Source organism: Schistocerca cancellata, chromosome 4, assembly GCF_023864275.1.
Source record: "Schistocerca cancellata isolate TAMUIC-IGC-003103 chromosome 4, iqSchCanc2.1, whole genome shotgun sequence".
Taxonomy (NCBI): Eukaryota; Metazoa; Arthropoda; class Insecta; order Orthoptera; family Acrididae; genus Schistocerca; species Schistocerca cancellata.
Genome location: NC_064629.1, coordinates 58,215,890 through 58,241,344, shown reverse-complemented (window position 1 = coordinate 58,241,344; position 25,455 = coordinate 58,215,890). Strand labels below are relative to the sequence as shown.

Below are 25,455 nucleotides of genomic sequence, written 5' to 3'. Positions count from 1 at the left end.
ACTAATTACGCGTGTCAGAAAATCGTCTATTGAAAGGCACTACAGCAAATTGCATTCAGAAAAGTATAGTGATATAACAGGGAATGCCAGAGAGGAAGAATTACGGAAGTTGCAAACTCTTGCAGAAGAGAATTCTGTATCTACAAATGAGGTTTGTTGCAAGTACTTTAGCATGTATATTTTGGTTAAAGGTCATTTGAAACGAAATAACATTTGTTTAGATTCCTTAGTTTTCGTTTTCACATAAATTATTTCTAACATATCTTTTTTTCTCTACTTTAGGGTGCAGAAGATGAGGGGTGTTGCGAAAGGACTCTCAGAGCTAGTTACAAAGTTGCTCTACGTTTAGCAAGAGCTGAGAGGCCATTTAGGGACGGGCCATTAATAAAAAACATTATGTTGGACGTAGTAGAGACAATGAATCCCACATTAGCTCCCGCATACAGCAGAATACCACTTTCCAGAATGACAATACATCGGAGAATCAACGACATTGCTGAGAATTTGCATGAACAACTGGCAGCCAAAATTGAAAACTTCCTAGCATACTCCATCGCACTTGATGAGTCCACGGATATTAACGACACGGCTCAGTCAGCAATATTTTTGCGTAGCGTGGACGACGACCTACATGTAACGGAAGAGCTCCTGGATATGATTTCGTTGAAGGACACTGTTACAGGGGCAGATATTTTAGCAGTTGTTGAAATGGCAGCTGAAGGAATACGACTCCCTTGGGAAAATCTGTTTTCCATAACCACAGACGGGGCACCAGCAATGTGCGGTAAAGCAAAAGGGTTTATTGGCCTACTGCGGAAAAAACTTAACATCCCGAATTTACCTTCCATTCATTGTTTTGCACACCAAGACGCTCTTTGTGCGAAAGTTATCAGTCGTCAAGATGTGATGAAGGTAGTGGTGCGTATCGTGAAGTACATTCGTTCTCATGGACTCACTCATCGTCAATTCAAAGAATTTTTGATTTCCTTTGAAGAGAAGTATCCAGATATTCCCTACGACGCTGAGGTTCACTGGCTGAGCAAAGGGAAAGTGATTTACCGAATTTTTCGACTACGCCACACTGTGGCTCAGTTTTTGGGGAGCAAAGGTCGTCTGGAGCCACTTTTTCATGACCCTGAATGGGTAGCTGATTTAGGATTTTTAGCAGACATTATGGCTCTCCTAAATGATTTAAGTCTGAAACTCCAAAAAGAAAACAATCTCATCAATGATATGATCAGCAAAATAAACGCTTTCCAGTATAAACTGAAGCTCCTCAAAAACAACCTTTCAGAGAAAAATACACAACACTTTCCTGAACTAGGTAAGCAAGATATAAATTGTAACTTTATTAAAATAGCCTGATTTTTATAACTGCTCTAATCAAAACGGTACTATGTTTTTGTTTGACAGCATCTGTGCAGGAAGGAGCGTGCTTTTTTGAAAAATACGTCGAGGTGCTACAATCCCTTAAAAATGCGTTTAACGACTGATTCCAGGTAATGTGCCGGTATATGACATACAGCTAAATAAAGGATATTGCATTACATATGCAAGTGTAACATTACTTTAAAACCAATAGTACACATTACATGTTTATTAAAATTTATCTCATTTTAGTACTTCGAAACAACGGCTTACATTACTTTCATTTATTAACATTGGCTTTGTTATTGTTTCAGGAAATTACCTACCTGCAGCCAGTTCTCGATGTTTTTGTGAAACCTTTTTCGATGGATATTGAAAGTGCGCCTTCAGATTTACATTTCGAACTAATTGATTTGCAAAGCGATGTTCACCGAAAGGATGTGTTTTACAATACAAAAGGTTTGCTTCGATTCTACCAGAATTTGCCAAAGGAAGAATTTCCCAAGTTACACAGAGAAGCAGCGAAGATTATTTGTATGTTTGGTTCCACTTGTGTATGTGAAAGGTTTTTTTTCTGTTTTGTCTTGTACAAAAACTAGATTGTGTGCGAGTATTTCTAATTGTAATTTAAAAAATTCTCTCAGAATTGCTGTCAGCCATTCTCTTGTTCCAGATCTTAGTAGCATAATTGCAAATAAAATAAAGAGCACATAGGAAGATATATTTGTGTTGAAACCAAATTTAAAATTTTTACCATTACAGTTATTATATAAATCTCTTTTGTACTGGTACACCAAACTAAGCTCTCCACCTAGTGTCCATTAGTATTTGGCAATGACGAAGACAACAGGGTAAAAGCTTTGAAACAGGTCGAGACAGGCAGTGCGCACGACACAAGCTAAGGAAGTGAGAGGCAGCGCTGTTGCGCAAAGCCGAGGAGTGGGGGTCTGCACCGTCATCAACATAGCGCAGCCGTCTACTGTGCGATGCACCAGTGCATGCACCTGGTCTAAGTAGTTATGGTAACTGCTCACGGAAGTAAGAGATTTGGGTTTGACTCCATCTGGCACAACTTTTAAACTGTCACAACTGATAAATTTTCTGTTCTGTTCGCAAGTATGTATTTAAATAAGTGGGAATATAATTGTATAGTACATGACTGACAATGCTCCACTAGTGACATCAAAATATAATAGTTTAGGGATGCTATCTCCATCCCTTTCTTTGTCTGACATAAATACAATAGTTCAGGGACCACAGCTGGCTGTACCTTAAAGAGAGGCCAGGGATATAAGAAATCTAGAGCTTCCCACAAACTGGGAAAAGTTCATAAATAGCTGGGAACTCCTACAATTCTGAGTAGCTATAATACATGCAAACAGACCCTGAACAAATGATTACAAGCAGTGATATTCATCATTGGATATTTATATCAGCTGCCAAAGGAAAGCATTGAAATGTAAAATATCTAGTTTTTTTTACAATATATATTTTTAACAGATTACATAAAAATAACAAAACAGATGTGAAAATTTATAAAATATAAAAGGAAAAGTATATACAAAATGCTAATATTAGACAACTAGTTCCAGAAAATTTACTGCCATGTATAAATTAACTAACAAAACAATTTGATCCATATTACAAAATAGTAAACATTAAAACAATATATGTAGATTAAGAGTGACTAGTAAAGTCATATCACATACACCACCACTCCATGTGGTATGAAGCAGTGTTCTGAGTTAATAGTGTAACTTGAAATTAAAGCTACTTTAACATGCTTCTTACTCAGCACCATCTACACAATAACAACAGTAAGCCACACTAATGTAAGCATATTTGCATTTTTAATAAATTAACAAAGATCTATTTTTTACATGTTCTGGCAGTTTCTCATGTATTAAGTCCATATATTAACAAAAAAATAAAAATTTAACATAAAACCTCAAAGTACTGACTAGCATAATATTGATTATTCACAAATTACTGTTTATAATCTACGTATTTTATAAAGCTTTGGTGGGTAATAGTACACATCAAATGTACATTTAATTTCGCTGTGCTGCTTATATTGGATTACTCGATAAACATTTTCAAAACATTCATTTTGACAAATATTTAAACTAATGTCACAGGCCACACATTTTTGTTACAATTAAGCTTCAATACATATGAAAAAAAGGCAAATAGAAAGTCTCAGGAATACACTCATCTAATGTTACTGATACCCATTTTCAGGGAGATCTAATGCAATGTTCCATTGATGACAGGAAATGATATGAAAAAAGCCACAAATGGATACTTTAAATTACAAAGGCATACTAGTACATCAGAGATTCTGTATCACTTTATATTGGCAAACAAGCTTAGTACAGTTCATGAAAAACAGCATAAGTAATATCTTTAGTCAAGAATGATACCACAAAGATTATAATAATTACATACATGTAGATCATTTTACAACTTCTGATTCATGAAAAACAATCAGTATTTAGAAAGGAAATATATTTTTTCTTCAACAAGTAATAAAGAACAAATGAGAATTCAACTTATTAACTTATTTACCTTTTATGGATTTAGAAATTTGACAATTTATATAAACATGACAAAAAATTGTATACAATAAATGAAACACTGGTAAAATAATGACTGAAAGGTAATAAAGGAGTCTAACACACCCTATTCTTTTTAATATTTAAATTAATGGCATTGTCCCAAACTGGAAGTATTTAAAGAAGATATTTTAAACATTGTTAGTTTTTGTGAATGATGATTTTGAGACAATGCCTGGATCATAGTAATGTCATAGTGGATAATAAGATTTTGGTACAAAGTATTTGGGATGGCATGTGAGCCTTGATAGAAATCACCTACCCACACAAGAAAAAACGATCACACCAGGTATGAAAGTAAAATATTTTAAATTTAAGAGCTTTAGGCAAATTAAATGTGCAGAAAAGGGATTTCTGAAAAGAATTGTTCTGCTAATAATCAAGAATAATTTATTAACTATATTTTGCTTTGGTTATCACACTGTTCTGAAACTATTTTTGTGTAATGATGGTGTTAGCTATCAAATAAACAAGAAATTCTTAAAAGCTGAAAATCATGTGCAATATTAATTTAAATTTATCTGTATTTGGGACTTTATCTTCAGTATTCAAGGATCTTAGATCTCTTTCATTTAGTGTGATATTTATCAACATAAAACACATTGACTGCACCAACTGTGAAAGAACAAATCCTGCCAATTAAGGATTAAGTAGCACAAAACCTGGTATCAACACATATATAAAACATTCCTAAAAGTAGTATTAACTTATAAGCCAGGTGGTAGAAGAGAAATATAAAAAAAGTAAAGGTGAACAGATAATTTCTAAACACAGAAGAAGGTTAAATCCTAATCCATTAAAATCAACAAAAGAAGAAGAAATGTGGTTTAGTATACTTCAGAAGTGTTATAAGTCTGATAAATGTGCCATTACTTTTCTCCATATTCATACTGATGAGTATCACCAGTATGCTGTGTCCATGGTCTGATACGCTGTTACTATTTCTACTATGCCTGCTTGAAATTCTTCAACAAGTAGTAACTCAATATCACAATTCAATCAGTTTTTGAGTCAGGCCATGCCACAAATTGATTAGATATATTTATTACAGTTTGTAGTTAAAGAAAGGCACACAAGCATTACACTTTTATGTGAAAAACGTAAATCCCAAAAATATTACTACTTTTCTTAATTCATTAAATATTACAAATCAATGGAATGAGAAAAGTGAAAATCTACACATGAAGAGCAGAGAGATTATTCTTTCCTTACTCAAAAATGCATTATAAAATTATTTCTTGGCTCAAATAATAACAACAGCTGCTTAAGACACCTTCATTTCAAAGGGCAGGACTTTATGTTGGTGTAAGTTACTGTGGCAGTTCAAGAGGAGACTTGGAGTTATTCAAGTAATATGAAAATATATTCCTCAGTGTATAAACATTGTATAAAAAATAACTGCTTGTGTATGGTTGGTCAGTCAAGCGCTGACACAGTATAATAACATTCCTGCGATGGGAGGGTTGAATATGGTAGATTATCTTTTATCAGCTTGTTTCAAGGTGCTCTAGTCAACACATAACCTATTTATTTTCAAACGTTATTGCTGTTCATACAGGATGTATCTTAGAAATACTCATAAAAGGCACAGGGATCATTTTTGTTGTGAGTCACAATAATATTGAAAGAACATTTCTTTACAAAAAGTGTATAAATAAGGAAACACCCAAACTCAACAGCAGCAAGTAATTAGAAAAGAATTGTCTATTACTAACATGGGACGCTACTAATGTACAGACCAATGAATGTGAATGTCCTGGATTTCTCATGCTAAAGGATAATAAAAAGAATGAGGATCCTTATGTGTTAACACTGAATCCAAAGTGGTTCTCTTATATGAAGCTCAACTACAAAATATGAAAATAATGTCATTGTTCAATAAAAAAAGACTACTGCAGCATGCAAATCAGTCTAAGTAGTATGTCCACACACCAGATTTCTCATGATAAAGAAGTATGGAGCAGATGATTTTAGACAAATGCCAGAGATCACTAACCTACACACTTCAGTACATCAGCAGCCACATAAACAATTCTCAGTCTTGGCGTTTTTAATTTAGATTTTTTTTAAGTGTCTGATGTAATACTATCTAATTTCATACACATCTATTGCTTTATAAAGCTATTTCAACTTTTTATGTTGATGATTCAAGCATATCATTTCTCTGATTGGAAACATGATTCTAGGGAGGTGTAAGGTTACATCCTGCACCATCCTCGGAATTCACCAAAGAAAATTTGCATAAACAGAACAGACTGATCTGTATTGGCACTGACACACACTAATAAAATCTGTCAAATTTAAAAAGTTTCCACATTTTATACAAGCAATGCAAAAAGCTGTAGATATGGTAGTATTCTCACTATTCATATTCACAAATATAGTCAGCAACTTAGAATACTTGAAAACACAGAGCATAAACTTTGTTATATTTTTATATTGCTCAGACAGATAGACAAGTATTTCATGATCTGCAGAGTGAACAATGCAAAGTTTCAGTCTCAAAATCATGAAAACATCTTCTGTTAATGCACTATAGCATACAATAACAGCATACAATAAACAACAAATAATACTGAATAAATCAAAAGCATCAGCTATGCTGAAGCTTCAAGTACAATGAATAATAACAAATAATATCAATGGAGGAACTTATTATGAACATCAGAGCTGTGCAGGGCAATCCTGTTGCCTGTAAGATGTGGGCACTGCAGATGATGACTTTTGCTTCCTTTGTAACAAACTTTGGGTTTGTGCATGGCGTGCTGACTTTCCACGTCCTGAAGCTGCCGCAAGTTCTGATGAGTATGACAAGTATACATGTGACAGATCAGGCTGTTGATACTGAAATAAATGCAGACACAATGTCTAGGTTTTAAATCTGTGATTTCACTTAACTTTCTATGTATCCAGAAAGAACTTTTAGAAATCTAATTTTTTACATTAATGACTGGTACAACAAACAACACACTTTTAACATAAAATTCTGAGTGTTGGACAACCACATAAAAAGTAGAGATGACAACTTACTATCTGTAATTGAGCTACTCACGATTGTACAGGGAAAAATGGAAGAAGAAAGAAAGGAACTAATCGAGATTGGTGAACGAGGAAGGATGGTGGGAGAGATACTAAGATTGTGTAGTGTAATAAAACAAAAATTGAGAGGAATCGAATGGGAAACAGAAACAAGGTGAAGGTGCGTTAACATGGGGCTGGAGAAGGCACTGATGGCAGAGGGCATGAGTCACATTGCAATGGTGCCAGTTGAGTCTGTCAGTAGTTCAGGTTTCACTAGGCATGGACTGAACCTCAATAGGTACGGGAAGGGGAGGTTGGCACAGCTTATAGGTGACAGTGTAGGGGGTGGTGGTGGGATCACTCGTGGAAAAATTCCTGTTGTAGTTGGTGTTAGATCTGCACCTTTTTTAGATTGAAGTCAACTGATAGGTACACTGTTTAAAGAAAGTCCCTCTAACTAAGGAATTACTTTCAGAGGTTGTCACATTTCCAAGTATAGAACGAATTAGCATATTTCATCAAAATATAAGAGGTATTAGAGATAAAGTTAGTGACCTGCTTACAGATGTTAACTCTGAAATTACTGGTATATCAGAGCAGCACTTAAATAATCTGACAATTCAGAGGCTTTCTTTACCGGGATACAGATTAGCATGCTGTTTTTCTAGGAGTTCCTTGCGGAGTGGGGAAGTGGCCATGTACGTAAAAAACAGTACTCCATTTCAGTCCATACATGTATCGTGGCACTGCACTGAACAGATATTTGAATGTTGTGCAGTGGAAGTTGAATTTAGTGAAACTAAACTTCTAATTTTTGTTTTTTATAGGACCCCTAACTCTGACTTCGGAGCTTTTGTGCTCAAGCTAGAGAGGGTTCTTGATTAACTTTATAGGAAGTACCAGAAATTAGTTATATGTGGTGACTTCGATATTAATTATGTATACAATTGTGCAAGAAAAAGGATGTTGGTTGATCTTCTAAACTCATATGATCTGATGCAGACTGTGTTTTTTCCAATTAGGGTGCAGGGAAACAGCAGCACAGCCACAGACAATATTTTTATTCATTCTTCATTACTAGATGAGCATTCTGTTAGTAAAAGGGTGAATGGCTTTTCAGACCATGATGCATAAAATTTAACACTAAAAGGCTTTCGTACCCAAACAAATGTCACATATAATTACAAACTATGTAGGAAAGTTAATCCAATGACAAGGTTTTTCAAACTTCGCAAGGAAGAAGAGTGGCAGGATGTTTATAGTGCCAATAACATAGATGGCAAATACACTCCAGGAAATTGAAATAAGAACACCGTGAATTCATTGTCCCAGGAAGGGGAAACTTTATTGACACATTCCTGGGGTCAGATACATCACATGATCACACTGACAGAACCACAGGCACATAGACACAGGCAACAGAGCATGCACAATGTCGCCACTAGTACAGTGTATATCCACCTTTCGCAGCAATGCAGGCTGCTATTCTCCCATGGAGACGATCGTAGAGATGCTGGATGTAGTCCTCTGGAACGGCTTGCCATGCAATTTCCACCTGGCGCCTCAGTTGGACCAGCGTTCGTGCTGGACGTGCAGACCGCGTGAGACGACGCTTCATCCAGTCCCAAACATGCTCAATGGGGGACAGATCCGGAGATCTTGCTGGCCAGGGTAGTTGAATTACACCTTCTAGAGCACGTTGGGTGGCACGGGATACATGCGGACGTGCATTGTCCTGTTGGAACAGCAAGTTCCCTTGCCGGTCTAGGAATGGTAGAATGATGGGTTCGATGACGGTTTGAATGTACCGTGCACTATTCAGTGTCCCCTCGACGATCACCAGTGGTGTACGGCCAGTGTAGGAGATCGCTCCCCACACCATGATGCTGGGTGTTGGCCCTGTGTGCCTCGGTCGTATGCAGTCCTGATTGTGGCGCTCACCTGCACGGCGCCAAACACGCATACGACCATCATTGGCACCAAGGCAGAAGCGACTCTCATCGCTGAAGACGACACGTCTCCATTCGTCCCTCCATTCACGCCTGTCGCGACACCACTGGAGGCGGGCTGCACGATGTTGGGGCGTGAGCGGAAGACGGCCTAACGGTGTGCGGGACCGTAGCCCAGCTTCATGGAGACGGTTGCGAATGGTCCTCGCCGATACCCCAGGAGCAACAGTGTCCCTAATTTGCTGGGAAGTGGCGGTGCGGTCCCCTACGGCACTGCGTAGGATCCTACGGTCTTGGCGTGCATCCGTGCGTCGCTGCGGTCCGGTCCCAGGTCGACGGGCACGTGCACCTTCCGCCGACCACTGGCGACAACATCGATGTACTGTGGAGACCTCACGCCCCACGTGTTGAGCAATTCGGCGGTACGTCCACCCGGCCTCCCGCATGCCCACTATACGCCCTCGCTCAAAGTCCGTCAACTGCACATACGGTTCACGTCCACGCTGTCGCGGCATGCTACCAGTGTTAAAGACTGCGATGGAGCTCCGCATGCCACGGCAAACTGGCTGACACTGACGGCGGCGGTGCACAAATGCTGTGCAGCTAGCGCCATTCGACGGCCAACACCGCGGTTACTGGTGTGTCCGCTGTGCCGTGCGTTTGATCACTGCTTGTACAGCCCTCTCGCAGTGTCCGGAGCAAGTATGGTGGGTCTGACACACCGGTGTCAATGTGTTCTTTTTTCCATTTCCACGAGTGTATAATGCTTTCCTTCACACATTTCTCATGCTCTTTGAGAGTTGCTTTCCATTAAAACGTTCTAAATGGGGTACTAGCAGTAAAAGACAGCTTGGGTGGCTTATTAGTAGGATAAGGACATCATGTAGAACAAAGCGGGAACTATATCAAAATGTTAGAAGCAGTCACAATCAGGCTACAGTAGCCAATTACAAACAGTATTGTAAGGTGCTTAGAAATGTTATTAGAAAGGCAAAGGGTATGTGATACACAAATAGAGTAGCTAATTCATAGGATAAAATTAAAACCCGATGGTCAGTTGTGAAGGAAGTGCCTGGTCAGCAGCACACGGTCGACGATATATCAATTCGTAGTAAAAATATTTTTGTTACTGATTAATCAGATACATGTACAGTATTTAACAATCATTTTCTGAGCATTGCTGGTGAATTAAATAATTTTAGTTTTTACAGGGAATCATATAACTCTCTTGGCAAATGCCTTCTGAGATAGATGTCTGAAATACTCCTCTGTGATACAGGCAAGGGGGAGATCGAGTCAATAATTAAATCACTGAAGACTAAGGACTCCCATGGACATGATGGAGTGTCTAGCAGAATATTAAAGTGCTGTGCTGCACATGTTAGCCCTGTACTTAACCATATTTGTAATTTTTCCTTTGGAATGGTCAGTTTCCTGAACAATTAAAGTACTCAGTAGTAAAGCTGCTTTATAAAAAGGAAGAAAGGGATAATGTAGACAATTTTAGACCTACTTCTATGCCGTCGGTGTTTGATAAAGTTATTGAAAAGGCTGTGTATGTTAGGATAATTGATCATTTTATATCGCACAATTTGATATCAAATGTACAGTTCGGATTTAGAAGTCGTTTAACAACTGAAAATGTTATATTCTCTTTTCTCTGTGAGGTACTGGATGGGTTAAACAAAAGGTTTCAAATGATAGGCATATTTTTTGAATTAACTAAGGCGTTTGATTGTGTTGATCACAATAGTTGGACCAATATGGAATACGGGGAGTAGCTCACAATTGTTTCACCTCTTACTTTAACAACAGACAGTAAAAGGTCATTATTCACAGTGCTGAGAATGTCTGTGATGTGGGGTTTTAGTGGGGTACAGTCAAATGGGGGGTACCCCAGGGATCAGTGTTGGGGCCACTCCTGTTCCTTATTTATATAAATTATAGTATTATGGGTAACGATAGTATGGGTAATGATAGTATTATGGGTAACTCTAAAATGTTTCTGTTTGCTGATGACAATAGATTGGTAGTAAAGGATGTTGTGTGCAACATTGGCTCAGTTTCAAATAGTGCAGTTCATGACGTCAGTCCATAACTTGTAGAAAATAAGCTAACACTAAATCACAGTAAGACTCAGTTTTTACAATTTCTAACACACAATTAAAGAAATCCCGACATTTTAATTTCACAGAATTAGCATATGATTAGTGAAACTGAACAGTTCAAATTTCTAGGTGTTCAGATAGATAGTAAATTGTCGTGGAAAGCCCACATTCAGGATCTTGTTCAAAGACTTAATGCTGCCATTTTCACAATTCAAACGGTATCTGAAGTAAGTGATTATTCAACACAAAAATTAGTCTACTTTGCTTATTTTCATTCTCTTATGTTGTATGGTATTATATTTGGGTTAACTCTTCCCATTCTAAAAGCATATTTTTGGCTCAGAAATGGGCACTTCAGGCAATAAGTGCTGTAAGTTCGCGAACTTCTCATCGACCCCTGTTCACTAGTCTGGGTATTCTGTTGAGGAGTTCCTTGAAATTTAGGCTGATTCTTAGGTAATAATGTTGACTGCATCTACTTAAACTTACAGCTTGACTTTTTTGGGCTCATAAACATTTTACTTTTATCAGTTATTACTTTTATGTTGTGATTTCATGTACTGACCTGTCCCATGACCTTGGAGATTTGCTACTCAATTTGGTCCTGCAGAACTTGATGTGTACATAAATAAATTAAAAATAGACAAAAAATTGACATTTAAAGCAAGGCATTGCTGTACTGTACGACACGCTGGATAAGAAGGTCTACAATTATGTGCATGTCTACCATCCAGTATTGAAAAGGGGAATTATCTGTGCAAATTTCCAACTACTTGGTACCCTCCACTCTTCCAGTGATCTACAATAAACTTCTGCTACAAGAGGGAGCAAGTTCTATCATACAATCTGGGCAGAACCTTGCAGACATCTCATATATCCAGAGGCCTTTTCACTGTTAATTGAGAGTATAATAGAAAATCAATTCAAATCACTAATTTCAATATTTCCGATTTTGGCATTCACGCAACAACTGAAAGGTGGAACTATGCTAAGATCTTCTGCATTGAAACTTGTCCTTCCCTCCCTTATCTTCAATTTCGGTGCCAGTATGTTGAATAAGTGACTGACCTTACTTACTGACTGTATGTAGGACCAAAACTTCTTAGACTTTTTGTTCAGATCAGTTGACGAAATTTTAGTTTTGAATTCACTAAATGCTTCTCGCACTTCTCTACTAGTACTCATTTTGGCTCCATTCAGCTTTTGTTTGTCAATTAGGTTTTTACTTTGATTGACTCTGCAATAAAGCTCTCTGCTTTTGTAGCAACTTTTTAACACAACTAGGGAATCACAGTCAGTCTTTCTCATTCTTCAAAACCTTGCAAGGCATGTATAGGTGTAAGGTGTATTATACACTGCTGCTTAATTCTCACCCGTCTGTGATCCACATATTCGTCTCCAGAGCCAAGGAAGAGGAACAAGATGTGGGTTCAGTAGAAACAGATGGAGAGGGGATTGTAACCCCTGCACGAACATGTATATTCAAGCCCAGGGCCCAGCATCCAGGAAGATGACAGTGTCCTTGTTGTATCAATAGCTACAATGCCACAGCGTAGGTGCTCTCTGCTAGGCTGGCACTACGACACCGACGACAGCGCCCTATAGCCGGTGCTGTGCAGCTCTATGAGCGCCACTCTCGATTCTACCCATCTGATTCCAAGTAGACGACCTAGCAACATTGTTTCTATTTCATAGTGGGTGGGCCACTACAGATTTTGCCTGTGTAACTTCTGTGAGCTTGATACATCCGGCTTCGCACCTACGTGTTCCTCAGTGCAAAGTTATGTATTCATCTTCTTGCTAAAGTAAAGGGGATTTAAATTCACACTGCAGTACTGAGTGTTCTGCCTCACTGGCTCCTCCTAGCTTCCTACCTTCGGCCTACCCTTCAGTTTTCAGGAGCACACCCACGCGCCGCTTTCCAGATGGGATAAAAAGTCCTCACTCTTGCTACAGATTTGTGCTTGGTCAAACATTTGCAGCAATTCAAAGACCATGGGAATGTTGTTCTCTGCAGGTGATACAGATTGACAGTTGGTCTCACTGAGTGTTCTCGTGCAGCTGTCATGAGCCGTCTCCAGTAATAGGGGTCATTTGTGTATTGTGAAGATTTGTGACCAAAATACGAATACCACATGGGAGAAGGGGCGAGTGGGAGGGGGGGGGGGAGGGGGAGAGATGCTTTACACTGCAGCAGTATACCATTACTTTTAGCTTTTCAGGCAATATAAGGCAACATAATGCAAAATAAAGCACCAGTATACCTTTTTATCTTTTGGCTCCCATTGGATAAGGTGGAAAAAATGGATACACTGTAGTTCCAAGTTTCATATGTCTGCAATGTGAAGCTGCAATGGAAAATTGCATTCTAGACCATTTTTAGGCTCTCATGATGAGTAAAGGTGACGGGACTGTCACAGAGCTTCTCACAAAAGAGCAGTGTCAGTGAGTGAGTAGAGGTCAACATTTTTATCAGTATAGAGTCATTTTAAATTTTGCTACTTCATGTTACTGCCCTAAATCTGTCCTCAATATGCCATAAAAAAAGTTTTGCGGTAAGAAAGGACTCATAATCTATTTGGATATAAATTATTTACTTAGTGCAGTACTTCTGACTGTTTCTTTTAAATCTACTTGCCTCTCAGGGTATGGCCATGGAAGTGAAAATCTTGAGATTTTTTTTTTTTTCCGATTTTGGCCGTCTAGGGACCGGGTTAAACAACTATTTTTCAATGTACATTTCTCCTATTACGCTCCTCCTCTTTTCTCTTCTGCCAATATGTCTTCATCCTCTCTCTGTGTTGCTCCCTTCGGTCTTCTGTCCACACTGTTCCTCCAGTTCTTCTCTTCTTCACTTCAAATCCTTCAAAATGTTGAATTTTGTCTCTCATTAAGTCTCTGTTGGTTATATCATCTTCTCCTATACCCATCTCCTCTAAGTCTGCTTTGACTTCTTTGAACCAGGTGATTTGGGTTCTGGGATTCTTGTCAAAAAACATGAATATTTTCTTTGTCAGCCTTTCATCATTCATTCTTTTCAAATGGGCGTAAAAGCTTACTCTTCTCTTCCTCATACTATCTCCCACTTTCTCAATTTTGTCATACACTTCTCTTATTCAAAATGAATAATGAAAATGGAAGTCTGTTGAAAGCAAACTAAGTAACCATAATTGGGGTCCTATAGAAAAGCCAGCTCGTAAACAAGGTAACCACCCCACTCACCAGATTTCATAAAAAGAAGAGACAAAATCGGGTTGTTGCACTGCAATGGCTCAGTCACAAAAAAAGTACTATGAGCAGGCCACAACATGGGGTCAAATGACTAACTGTGCTGCAATAGGTGGCATAAATTCACACTATTAAAATTATGATACACAAAATACATAAAAGGAAATAAAAATTAGCTCTGGTGTCTTTTAGACAGTGCTGAAGGTGATATCACTACCGAGCCATACACAATCAAAAGTGCAAGCCTCTACCCATGTACTAACTCATTAAACACAGGCTATGGAATGTCAGTTCTGATTAGTGTTCTGAAACTGATCCCTATATCTTTACCTTCCATGTCAGCCAAGAAAAAAGATACAATACAGGTCACAGAATTATCACTCAGTTACTCAGGGTAATAAAGAAATACAGAGAGAAAAATCTAAAAATAAAAGTACAAAGAGCTTCTTGTTTGAGAGTGTTGGGGCACTCATAAATCACACTGAACTACAAATTAATACTACTCATATTGACTTCACATACCTCAGAACCTTGTGCTGCTGTGTTTGCAGGCAACTGTTTCCTCATGTTATTGCCTGTGTATGCAACACACTTTAACTGCCACTCACCAATGTCTTCATTCCAATGAACGTATTGATCTATCATTTCCTGAAATTGCATTAACACTCAAGTATTTAAACACCACAGGAGCTATTACGACAACAATAAGTAAGACGTGAGATTACAACTGATACACATCAAAATGGACGACACAACAGTGTTATCCATATTTTAAACAAACAGGCAGAAATAATCCTCTTAACATATGAAAATACATCACGCATACCAAAGTGTGTCACATACTTTAAAAACATTACTGAGTCATATGGTTGCAAAGAAATGTAGAACATTTTGCAGGAGGTGTGTCTGTACCATGAGCTGGTGGATAGATGTCATCGTAGGGGGAAGTGATATCACCCACCAGCTGTTACAGCAGGGATGCAGATTCAAAAAGGGGAAATGCAATTCAGTAATATTTTCACATTTGGGGCACAACACATAAACATTAGGAAAGGATCCCAGCATACAGTCTGGTGTAATTAAATTTGATTTGAAAGCTGATTATGGGCCACTCAAATATGAGCTGAACTCGGAAATTAATCCAATTGGTAAGGAAACGATACACCCAAGCAGGATGTTTCTTAGAGCAGAAGTACAGATAAAAATAGGCAACTGGAAAAAATGACCATGACAATGGAGAGTGTAGCTAATTACTGTCACAGTAAAACAGAAAATTTTCCATATATTTCGATGGGTAAGACGACCTTCAGATAAGACGAAGTATATATTTCCGTCAAAGACATATAATTTTACCGTATGCCCATCCTATGAGATGATCCCCAAACTGTCAATGACCCATAAAGTTACTTTAGAACAGTGATCATCTGGATAATAATATATGCACTGATTCAGGTAATGATCTTGAGTATTTATAACAGTGTCGTATTAGCTATTCAGTTTTGCAGACATAACTGCTCTTCTACTAAACAGCTGGTATGGTTGCACATGTAATAAAGCAAAAGCCTCCTTCAGCACTGTTACGGTTTTGCCTGTAGAAGCATGTGCCGAATAACAAACTCATATGTACAGCTAACAAGTATTGTTGTAAGCTGTGTTGCGTGTTCAAACAGTTTGTACTGCATGTGTAATTGGCAGAAAATTTGTGAAGTGTGTGCCTAATGATGGAACCAACAAAAAGGAGGAAATACAATGCAAGACTCAAGTTAAAGCTCATAAAACAGGCTAAAGAGTCAAACAACTATACTGCAGCAAGGGTTTTCGATATAACAGAGAAGATGCTGTTAAAAAAGTGCCAATGAAAATTTGTTCTATGAGGAGAGGAATAGCTTGCTGGCCAGATTTAAAAAATAGCATTGCAAAATGGGTACAAGAACAGAAGCAGAATTGTTATGTTGTTACAAGAAATTACTGAAAGATCTTGAGAATACAGTTATGAGTTTTTATAAGTTTGTTAATTCTATGAGGCAAAAATACAACTTTTCACTATCTCATATTGTAAATATGGATGAAACATCAACAAACTTTGATGTGATAAACAAAAGAACTGTGGAAACGAAAGGCATAAACACTGTTAAAGTCAAAAGTACGGGCCATGAAAAGACCAGGTTTACAGTAGTACTAACATGCATGGCAGATGGAACAAAGTTAAAAGTTATGGTCTTTTCAAGCGGAAAACTGTTCCTAAAATAAAATTTCCACTAGACATTTTTGTACATTTTCATAAAAAGGGATGAATGGATGAGAATGGTGTAAAATTGTGGATGGAAAACGTGTGGCAGAGGTGACCAGGTGCTCTACAAAATCGACCAAGTTTGTTGGTGTGGGATATGTTTCACAATCACATAACTAAGAATACCAAAAATCACACAGCATGAAGCAATAGTAAGATTGCTGTTATACCGGGTGGTTTGACTTTGATGCTACAACCTTTAGATGTCTCTCTGAATAAAGCAGTCAAAGAACACATGTATGAACAAAGGAACAATCAGATGAGTGGTAAAAAGTCATTTACGAAAGGTGGAGCTATGCAGCTGCATCAATTGATGTTTTGTGTGATCATGGGAAAAAGTGATAGTAGAATCAGTGATCAAACTTTCATAAAGTGTGGGATTTCCAATACTCTGGATGGCACTGAGGACGATTTGCTATCGGATACTGATGGCAAAGCAGAAATCAATTCACAAGGTGCAGAATACGATGAGCGTCTCAACAATGAAAGTGTGGATGTAACTGAGGAGCTGCTTACCTTAGATGATGATTGTAAGGATTTTACAGTGTCCTAATTATTAGACGACCCTGATATTTGGTGCCTTTTTTCCATGCTTCATGCTTCTTATCTGCCAAAGTATATGGTACATACACAATGTGATGATACCAGATTTTTTGTGGAGGAAAAATTTGATTAATGTAGATGTAAATAAACAGTCCCAGGAAGCACAATTGCAATGTATTAATACTGAACAATATGTGAAAGAATTTTATAGTAAAACATTATTTTATGCAATCTTAAGAAGCACGTGTACCTTGTTGAATTTTTGAAAGATTTCATAATGTGTTAGTTGTATATTGGTTAAATGGAGAAAAAGTCATGTTTTGGTGGCAATATGTACAGATGGGAAGTAAAGATGAAGTTTGTGAATCAATTTCTAGACAGAATGCATGCATTTTTTGAATTTTGAGCTAAAGGGAAGTATCAATCCATACCGAGAGAAGGAAGAAGAAACGTGTATCAATGCTACTTACCGGCAATAGCTCAATAAAACTATATAATTTGAAGAAAACATGACCCCCAATATAAATCTCTGCAAGACTTATCTGTTGTTTGCATTTCTCTCCCATCCTGTTCTTCATTCCACATACCAGCCTCTCAAACTCCCCCTCCCCCAATTCTAGCTCTCTCTTTGGAACATTCCCCCATATGTTTACTGATAATTAGTACAAAAAAATCTGACTTGGAAAGGTAGACTGGGATTTAGATGTTAGATGAACTAGTATACAGATCAGTGACTTAACATTAGCGATTCAGCTGCTTTATATTTCCTGTTCTTTATGAGTGCAGATCTCAAGCTGTAAGACTGATAGCACAGGGAACTGGGTCAATGACTTGTATGCACAAGGTCAACAATCACCACGATTGGAAAGAAAGTCCGAGTTTTCCTTCGCATTTCATTGTCAGCCGGCAACTACAGCCATTACACAACAGCAGATGACTTAGACTGTGTAGCAATAGCATGTTAGGGGAATGAATTAATTATAAGATTTATATTTTCCTGTATAGTGAAGCACAAGTTAGGGAACTAAGAATCTGAACATATCTAAAGTCTTTCCATTTATTTCAAACAATGGAAAATCCAGGATGGAATATTGCAATATTATGAAAAGAATAGATTGCTGCTCAACATATAGTGGAGATGCTGAGTCACAGACAGGCACAACAAAAAGACTGCTAAATAAGTAAGCTTTCAGCCAAACATCCTTCTTCTGAATCAGACAACATACACCACTGTCTCTGGCTGCTGAAGCCAGACTGGACACTGGTCATCATGTGTGTGGAAGTTGTGTCTACATGAATGAATATGTGTGTGTGTGTGTGTGTGTGTGTGTGTGTGTGTGTGTGTGTTTTGTCTAATTCAGAAGGAAGCCCTTTGGCTGAAAGCTACTTGTTTAGCTGTCTTTACGTTGTGTCTGTCTGTGACTCAACATCGCTTATATATGGCGAGTAACTATTTTTTCATTTATATGTTTTTTCAGTTTATATTGGGTGTTTCGAGAAGCTATAACTTTTATAGAACTGGATTTTGCACTGTTCTGTTTTTCATATTTCAGTGTAGAAGTGGGAAGGGAGTGAATAAACAGTATCATCTAGACACAAATATTTGTCTTTCACTGCCTTCAAAATCTCATAGCATACAGCATCACAGAATCGATAACTTTACATTAATATGGAATAACAGTAACCTCTTTATACTTTTGGTGCACAAAAGTTGTGCGCAGAGTGCAATACAATAGGGAGAGCCGAGGTGCACACATGGTCAGCAAATGTTTGGATAAAAGGAGTGATCAAACAGTTTAACTTTTAATTTGTGTTCCTAACAAGTGAAACATGGAAAATTTGTATAAAAAAGTAAAAGCTAATTATGTGTTTGCTTTTTCATTATAATATCAAATGCTGACTATGATAGTGCAGTGCGGGTGACATGAAAACTACTTTAAATGATCAGAAGAAATTATTACTGGACATGAAACAAAATTACAGCCCACATGGAGCTTTAAAATGAAGTAAATCATAACTAAATCAGAACACTGTGTGTACAGGGAAGACAAAGAAGGACAGTATTTGCTATGAGTTTTGAAAAGTAAAAGAAAAATAGTGATGTATGCCAGTCTTCTAGCATAATTATTTCTATGATATATTTCATTTAGGAGTGTGTCTAGCAATTGCATACCTGCCAAATTTTGAAAAGGCCTATCAGTAAAACTCGTGTGCAACAAAAAATCTAACGGTTTTCGATAGACCCCCAGCTTGACGAAAATAATAATACTTCTGGGCTACAAAATACAATAATTCCTGCTTTAAACAGGATATTTCCATGAAATAACATCTACTTACATCATAGGTCAATTATTTGTAGATGAACATAGCAATCAAGAAGAAATCCATGTTAAACAGCAGCAGGTGTGGCGAATATTGGTTTGAAGCATACATAACAGGACTTCCTCGATAAATTAAGCAAGATATGTGATAATTGAAAAATGTTTTACACAATAAAACTTGTTTAACACAACACAGGCAAGAAATAATACAGGGTGTATCAAAAAGAATCATCCAGTCTTAAAAAAATTGTAACTATTATGTTATTCGTGTGTGGACAACATACTGTTGGAAAAAGCAAACTCTCGAGCTTTACATGGTTCCTGCCAGGTTGCAGCACTGTCCACCCACTTCAGTTCTAGTACATATGGTGTCGAGACAACAGAAAGCATTTTGTGTTCTATGTTTTGCACAGTGCACGTCAGTAATAACGGTTCAGCGTGACTTTCGTACTAGGTATGGTGCGCATCCTCCTACAGCACAGAGCATCAGACGATGGCATGAACAATTCCAAGAAACAGGTTGTTTGTGTAAAGGCCCATCACTGGGCCATCCCCCGAGTGTATGACACAGGCGTCGAACGCATCTGCCATAGTTTCACAAGAAGTCTGCAGAAATCCATTCGCCACACAGCTCGACAGCTCAACATGCCCCTGATGTCCATCTGGCGTGTGCTGCATCACATGAAACCATACAAAATTCAGCTACTGCAAGCTCTCTGTGAAGGTGACAAACAACAATCTGTGGAGTTTTGTAATTTCATTGTAGGCAAATTGGAGGATGACATTCTTCCACACTTAGTGTTTAGTGACGAGCACATATCTCAATGTGCTTGAGAACCTTCTTTTCCACAGTTGGAAACTGATTTGAATGACTTCATTTAACAACAGGATGGGGCACTGCCATCTGGAACTGTGGGAATTTTTAAATTACAGGATTACTGAATGATCGATCGATCGCACTGTACCAAATGATTCAGCCTCACATTACTGGCCTTCAAGGTCACCAGACATGACCGTATATGATTATTTCTGGTGGGGGTTTATAAAAGACTCTGTTTATGTGGCTCCATTACCAGTGACAATGACTGAACTGAGACATTGTATAACAGCAGGTGTGGAAGCTGTAACTCAAGACATTCTCGCTACAGTGTGAGAACAATTTGAATACTGCATTGACATATAGACATGCCAAATCGGACGATTCTTTTTGCTACACCCTGTATAATACACACTGCAAGTCATATGCTAGTTCTACTTTAAAGTCATAGTAGTGGCTTTTTTAGCTGCCTGCACAAAGTATTGAGAAAAAGTTTTGTCATAACAGGGATCAGAACTCCTGGTCTTCAAAACAGAGAGACTCCAGAGATTCACTGAACAGGATGATCTGAACTCTCTTCTATTTTTCTTTACAATGTTGAGAACACATTCACATTCAGCATTGCTACAGTCATAGAATAGAGAGAATTACTCTAGAAATTCGGTTATACTTAAGAAGTTCATTAGTTCCACAAATTATTGATATTTGTGCCCAACTGGAATCACTTGCAGCATTTTGATTTGCAGCCAGTGTCATCTACCTGAAGAGCTGTGAACTGCCTCTGAATCTTATTCACCACTTCATCTCTAGTTTCATTCTCTTCCTCGCATAACATGACAGGAAACATTTCCTAGAAAAAACGAATGGAAGAAAACTGTGCATCTTCAAGTGTCTAAGCTTCAGCATGCCTTAACACATCACTCTTGAGTGGAAACTTGTTGATGATGCAGTCACAGGCAGTACGAAAGTAGTTTCTCATGGATGCAAAGAAAAGGGATTTATCGGTATCCTGGAGATAGTTCATTATAAAGGCTGAGTGCCAGTAACTAACCCATCATCACTTCTTTGATTTTGAGCCAAGTTGTACTCAACTTCAAGCAATGAGGAGCTTTTGACAATTTTGAAATTAACAAACTTGGTGAACATCTGCTTTAGCAAATCCATTAGGAGTTCTAATAAAAAGTGGACTTGTGGGGAAGAAGTCTGAAGGGCAATATTCAATTTGTCAAATACAGGAATTGTCACATGAAGAAAAGTGCAAAATGCCTTGTTCAAGTCTGAGGATAGGAACACAAACAATTTTTCCTCATGTGTTGTAGCAGAAGTCTTACTCTTTAGGGTGGGTTTGTCACATTTGGAAGAATATGCTATTCTTTTAGAGGCATGTGTAGTAGAAGAATCAAGAATTCTCTTCTTCTGATGCTCTTTGGATCCACTTTGTTCAACTATAGGTATTCTGAAAGACATCAAGATTGTGGAAATGTTTTGGGTACATAATATTACTTCCTCCTCAAAGACAAGAGCAGATCCCACATCTGCCTAAAGACAACCACCTAGTATATACATGCTTCAGAATTTTCTTTGGCTCTTTACCATATATTTTCTCAAATTTCTGAAGGCATTCTTTTCTTTTGACACTCTTCTCTAAGAAATAAAATATACTGTTGCAGAAGAAGGTGAGTAGCGCCATAGTGTAGTGGTTATGATGCTAAACTGTTGCATGGAGGGTCATGATTTCAAAGCTCACCTGGACTGTACAATTTTAATTTCTTCATTAAGTGAAGTTAGTGTTCGTCACTCATCTAATTACACCTTCTTCTACGTGACATCAACCAATAAGACAGAGAGCATACCATGTGTCAGCAAGGGAATGTAGTATAATTCACGACAAGGTAGAGAAAATGATGAAGAATGACATAATTTAGCCTTTGCAGAGCCCACGGTTATTACCAGTGGTTCTCGTCAGGAAGAAGGATGGCAGTTGGCGCTTTTATGTTGATTACAAGAAGCTTAAAAAGATAACTAAATAGGACGTTTATCCTCTTCCACGAATTGACAATACTCTAGATTGTCTAAAGGCGGCTAAGTCTTTCTCAACCACGGACATGTACTCAGCATACTGGCAAGCAGATGAGGTTGATCGTGAGAAAACTGCGTTCGTCACCCCTGAGGGCCTGTATGAGTTTAAGGTAATGTCGTTTGGTTTGTGTAATGCACCAGCAAGGTTTGAATGGATGATGGATAATCTTCTAAGTCACCTGAAGTGGACGATGTGTCTTTGTTATTTAGATGACATTATAGTGTTCTAAAAGACATTTGATGAACATATAAAAAGACTGAGGGCCTTTCTTGTGTGTCTCCAACAAGGCTTACTGAAACTTAATCCAAGAAAGTGTCTCTTTAGATCAAAAGAAATCTAAATACTTGGACGCCTTGTGTCAAACAAAGTTGTTTGGCCAGACCCAGAAAAGGTGAGATCTATAATAGAATTTCCTATTCCTAAAAGTATTAGAGATGTGAGAAGCTTCCTCAGATTATGTTCTTATTAGCGTTGTTTTATCAAAGACTTTTGTAGCAAAGCCAGGCCACTCCAAGAGTTGTTAAAAGCAGATGCTAAATTCATCTGGGGTGATGCTCAACAAGATTCTTTCGATGTGCTGCCAAAAGCTCTGACGATTGACCCTATATTTGGTCTGTATGATGAGAGAGCACCTATAGAACTACACACAGATGTCAGTGGGTATGGGATCAGTGCTGTTTTGCTGCAAATTTCGGATGGAAAAGAGAAGGTTATACCCTATGCTTCTAGGACACTTACAAAAGCTGAGAGAAACTACTCAACTACTTCTTGCTGTGATCTGAGCCATATGCAAATTTTGACAGTATCTCTATGGAAGGCTATTCACAGTTGTTACAGACCATCATTCACTTTGTCAGTTGGCAGGTCTTAAGGATCCAACAGGAAGACTCGCCAGGTGGGCACTACATCTTTGAGAGTATGACATTAGCAAAGTGTACAAAAATGGAAGAAAACACCTAGATGCCGACTGTCTCTCAAGAAACCTTGTGCAAGACCATCAAGACTTTGATGAAGATAGTGACTGTCTCGCTGCACTCCAGGATCTCTCTGCTGACCAGAAGAAGGACGCCACGATATATCAAATTACGCTTGCCTTAAATCGGTCAGAGGGTGTGAAAGGGCAATTTAAGGTAGTTAATGGATTACTTTGCCAGAAAAACTTTGATCCATTTGGAAAGAGGTGGCTATCAGTGATTCCTAAACACATGCGCTTAGATGTTCTACAGAAATTCCATGACACACCTGAGGCCGGACATACAATAGAATCTGCAAGAGATTTTTGTGGCCAGGTTTATTTAGGAGTGTCCGTCACTGTGTGTCGCACTGTCGAGAGTGCCAGAGGAGAAAGGCAGTTCCTCAGAAACCACCTGGCCGACTCGTACCAATTCCACCAGCTGAAACACCTTTCCGACGTGTCGGGATAGACCTCCTCGGACCATTTCGAATGTCTACTAGTGGCAATAGATGGATTATTGTTTGCACTGATTATCTGACACGCTATGCCATTACAAAAGCCATGAAAACAACCGAGGTTGCCAAATTCACAGTGAAAGACATTGTATTAAGACACGGCGCCCCAAGGTCGTTAATTACTGATAGAAGGAAAGTTTTTCAATCGAATCTTGTGACAGAGGTAAACCGTAGGTGCAACATTACTCATCACATGACGACTGCCTACCACTTGCAAATTAACGGGCTTACTGAACGCCTTAATAACACCTTGGCCAACATGCTATCAATGTTCATCAATGTTGAGCAGAGCAACTGGGATGAGGTGCTACCTTTAGTGACGTTTGCCTACAACACTGATAAACAAGACACGACAGGATTTACGCCATTTTTCCTGGTGCATGGGAGTGAGGCGACTGCGACGATGGACACTGTGTTCCCGTTACATCCTGATGATGCGGACGACAACTACATCAGCCAGATGTTAACCAGGGCTCAGGAAGCTTGGCAGTTAGCTCAACTCTGCACGCTGCACGCTCAAGAAAACAATCGCCGAAGGTATGACGCGAGCCACTGCCCTGTTGCCTACCAGCCTGGTGACCTCATCTGGATCTTCACTCCTGTTTGGAAGGTTGGTCTCTGTGAGAAGCTCCTCAGGCACTGCTTTGGATCTTATAAGGTTGTAAGACAGTTGTCTGATGTTACTTATGAAGTTGAAGATTTCGATCCTGACACAAGACAACGAATGATCAGCGATACGGTCCACGTCCTTCGAATGAAGCCCTATAAGGATCCTGCAACTCAGGGCAAATTCAAAGCTCCAGTAAAAGGCAACAAGTGGAAAGGTGACGAAGAGTGTGGCAGCAAAAGAAGCTCTAAGAGAATCACCGCCAGTGCGAGAATCAGTCATCAGGAGTTGGAGTATGCAGGACTGATGACTCGTGCCCAGACTAGGAGGACATAACATGAGACGCTGTTCTCTTAAGGAGGGAGCAATGTCACAGACGAAGCTGAGTAGCGCCATAGTGTAGTGGTTATGATACTAAACTGTTGCATGGAGGGTCGTGACTTCAAAACTCACCTGGACTGTACAATTTTAATTTCTATATTCGGTTCGAGTATTTTAGAAGTATCCACAAATGTCAAGAATTAATATACTGGAATGTTCTTTAGCTGTACATATACTGTATGTGTTCGGGCTGGAGGCAGTTTGCTCCGTGCTCTTGTACGTGCAAGTGCTGAATAAACCTTCGTTAAGTGAAGTTAGTGTTCGTCATTCATCTAATTACACCTCCTTCTATGTGACAATATCAACAAGGATCTCATACATATTAAGTGGTAATCTTCCAGCACCTTTTTCAGCTGCTGAATTAATCAGGTGGCAAATGCAACCTATGATGGCAATACCTGGTTGAACTTCCTTGAGAATCTCTGAAACCCCATTTTTGTGTCCTATCGAAAGTCACACAGTTTTCAATTGGTATGTTATGAGAATTCAACTGTGATAACATCAGGTTACCTATGTTTCACCCTGTTGAGTTCCCAACTAATGCTGGTATGGATAGCACAGTGTTCACTACTTTTTCCCGTGGAATATCATAGAATGTAAAAACAACAGGGTACACCTTGGCATTCGCATCACTGCTTCCATTCATTGCTAAATAAC

General features: G+C 38.5%; 1 protein-coding gene across 1 annotated transcript in view; it reads right to left on the bottom strand.

Moving 5' to 3' along the window:
• Positions 1-2,894: 2,894 nt before the first annotated feature.
• The window catches only part of LOC126183811 (kinesin-like protein KIF3A), a 118,242-nt gene continuing 95,681 nt past the window's right edge, over positions 2,895-25,455 (bottom strand). Inside the window, exons 12-13 of the mRNA XM_049926059.1 lie at positions 14,812-14,937; positions 2,895-6,827 (exon numbers count right to left, since the gene is read on the bottom strand). Coding sequence (XP_049782016.1) covers positions 6,648-6,827; positions 14,812-14,937 — 306 coding nt within the window. The 3' untranslated portion in view covers positions 2,895-6,647. The remainder of the gene's footprint in view (positions 6,828-14,811; positions 14,938-25,455) is intronic.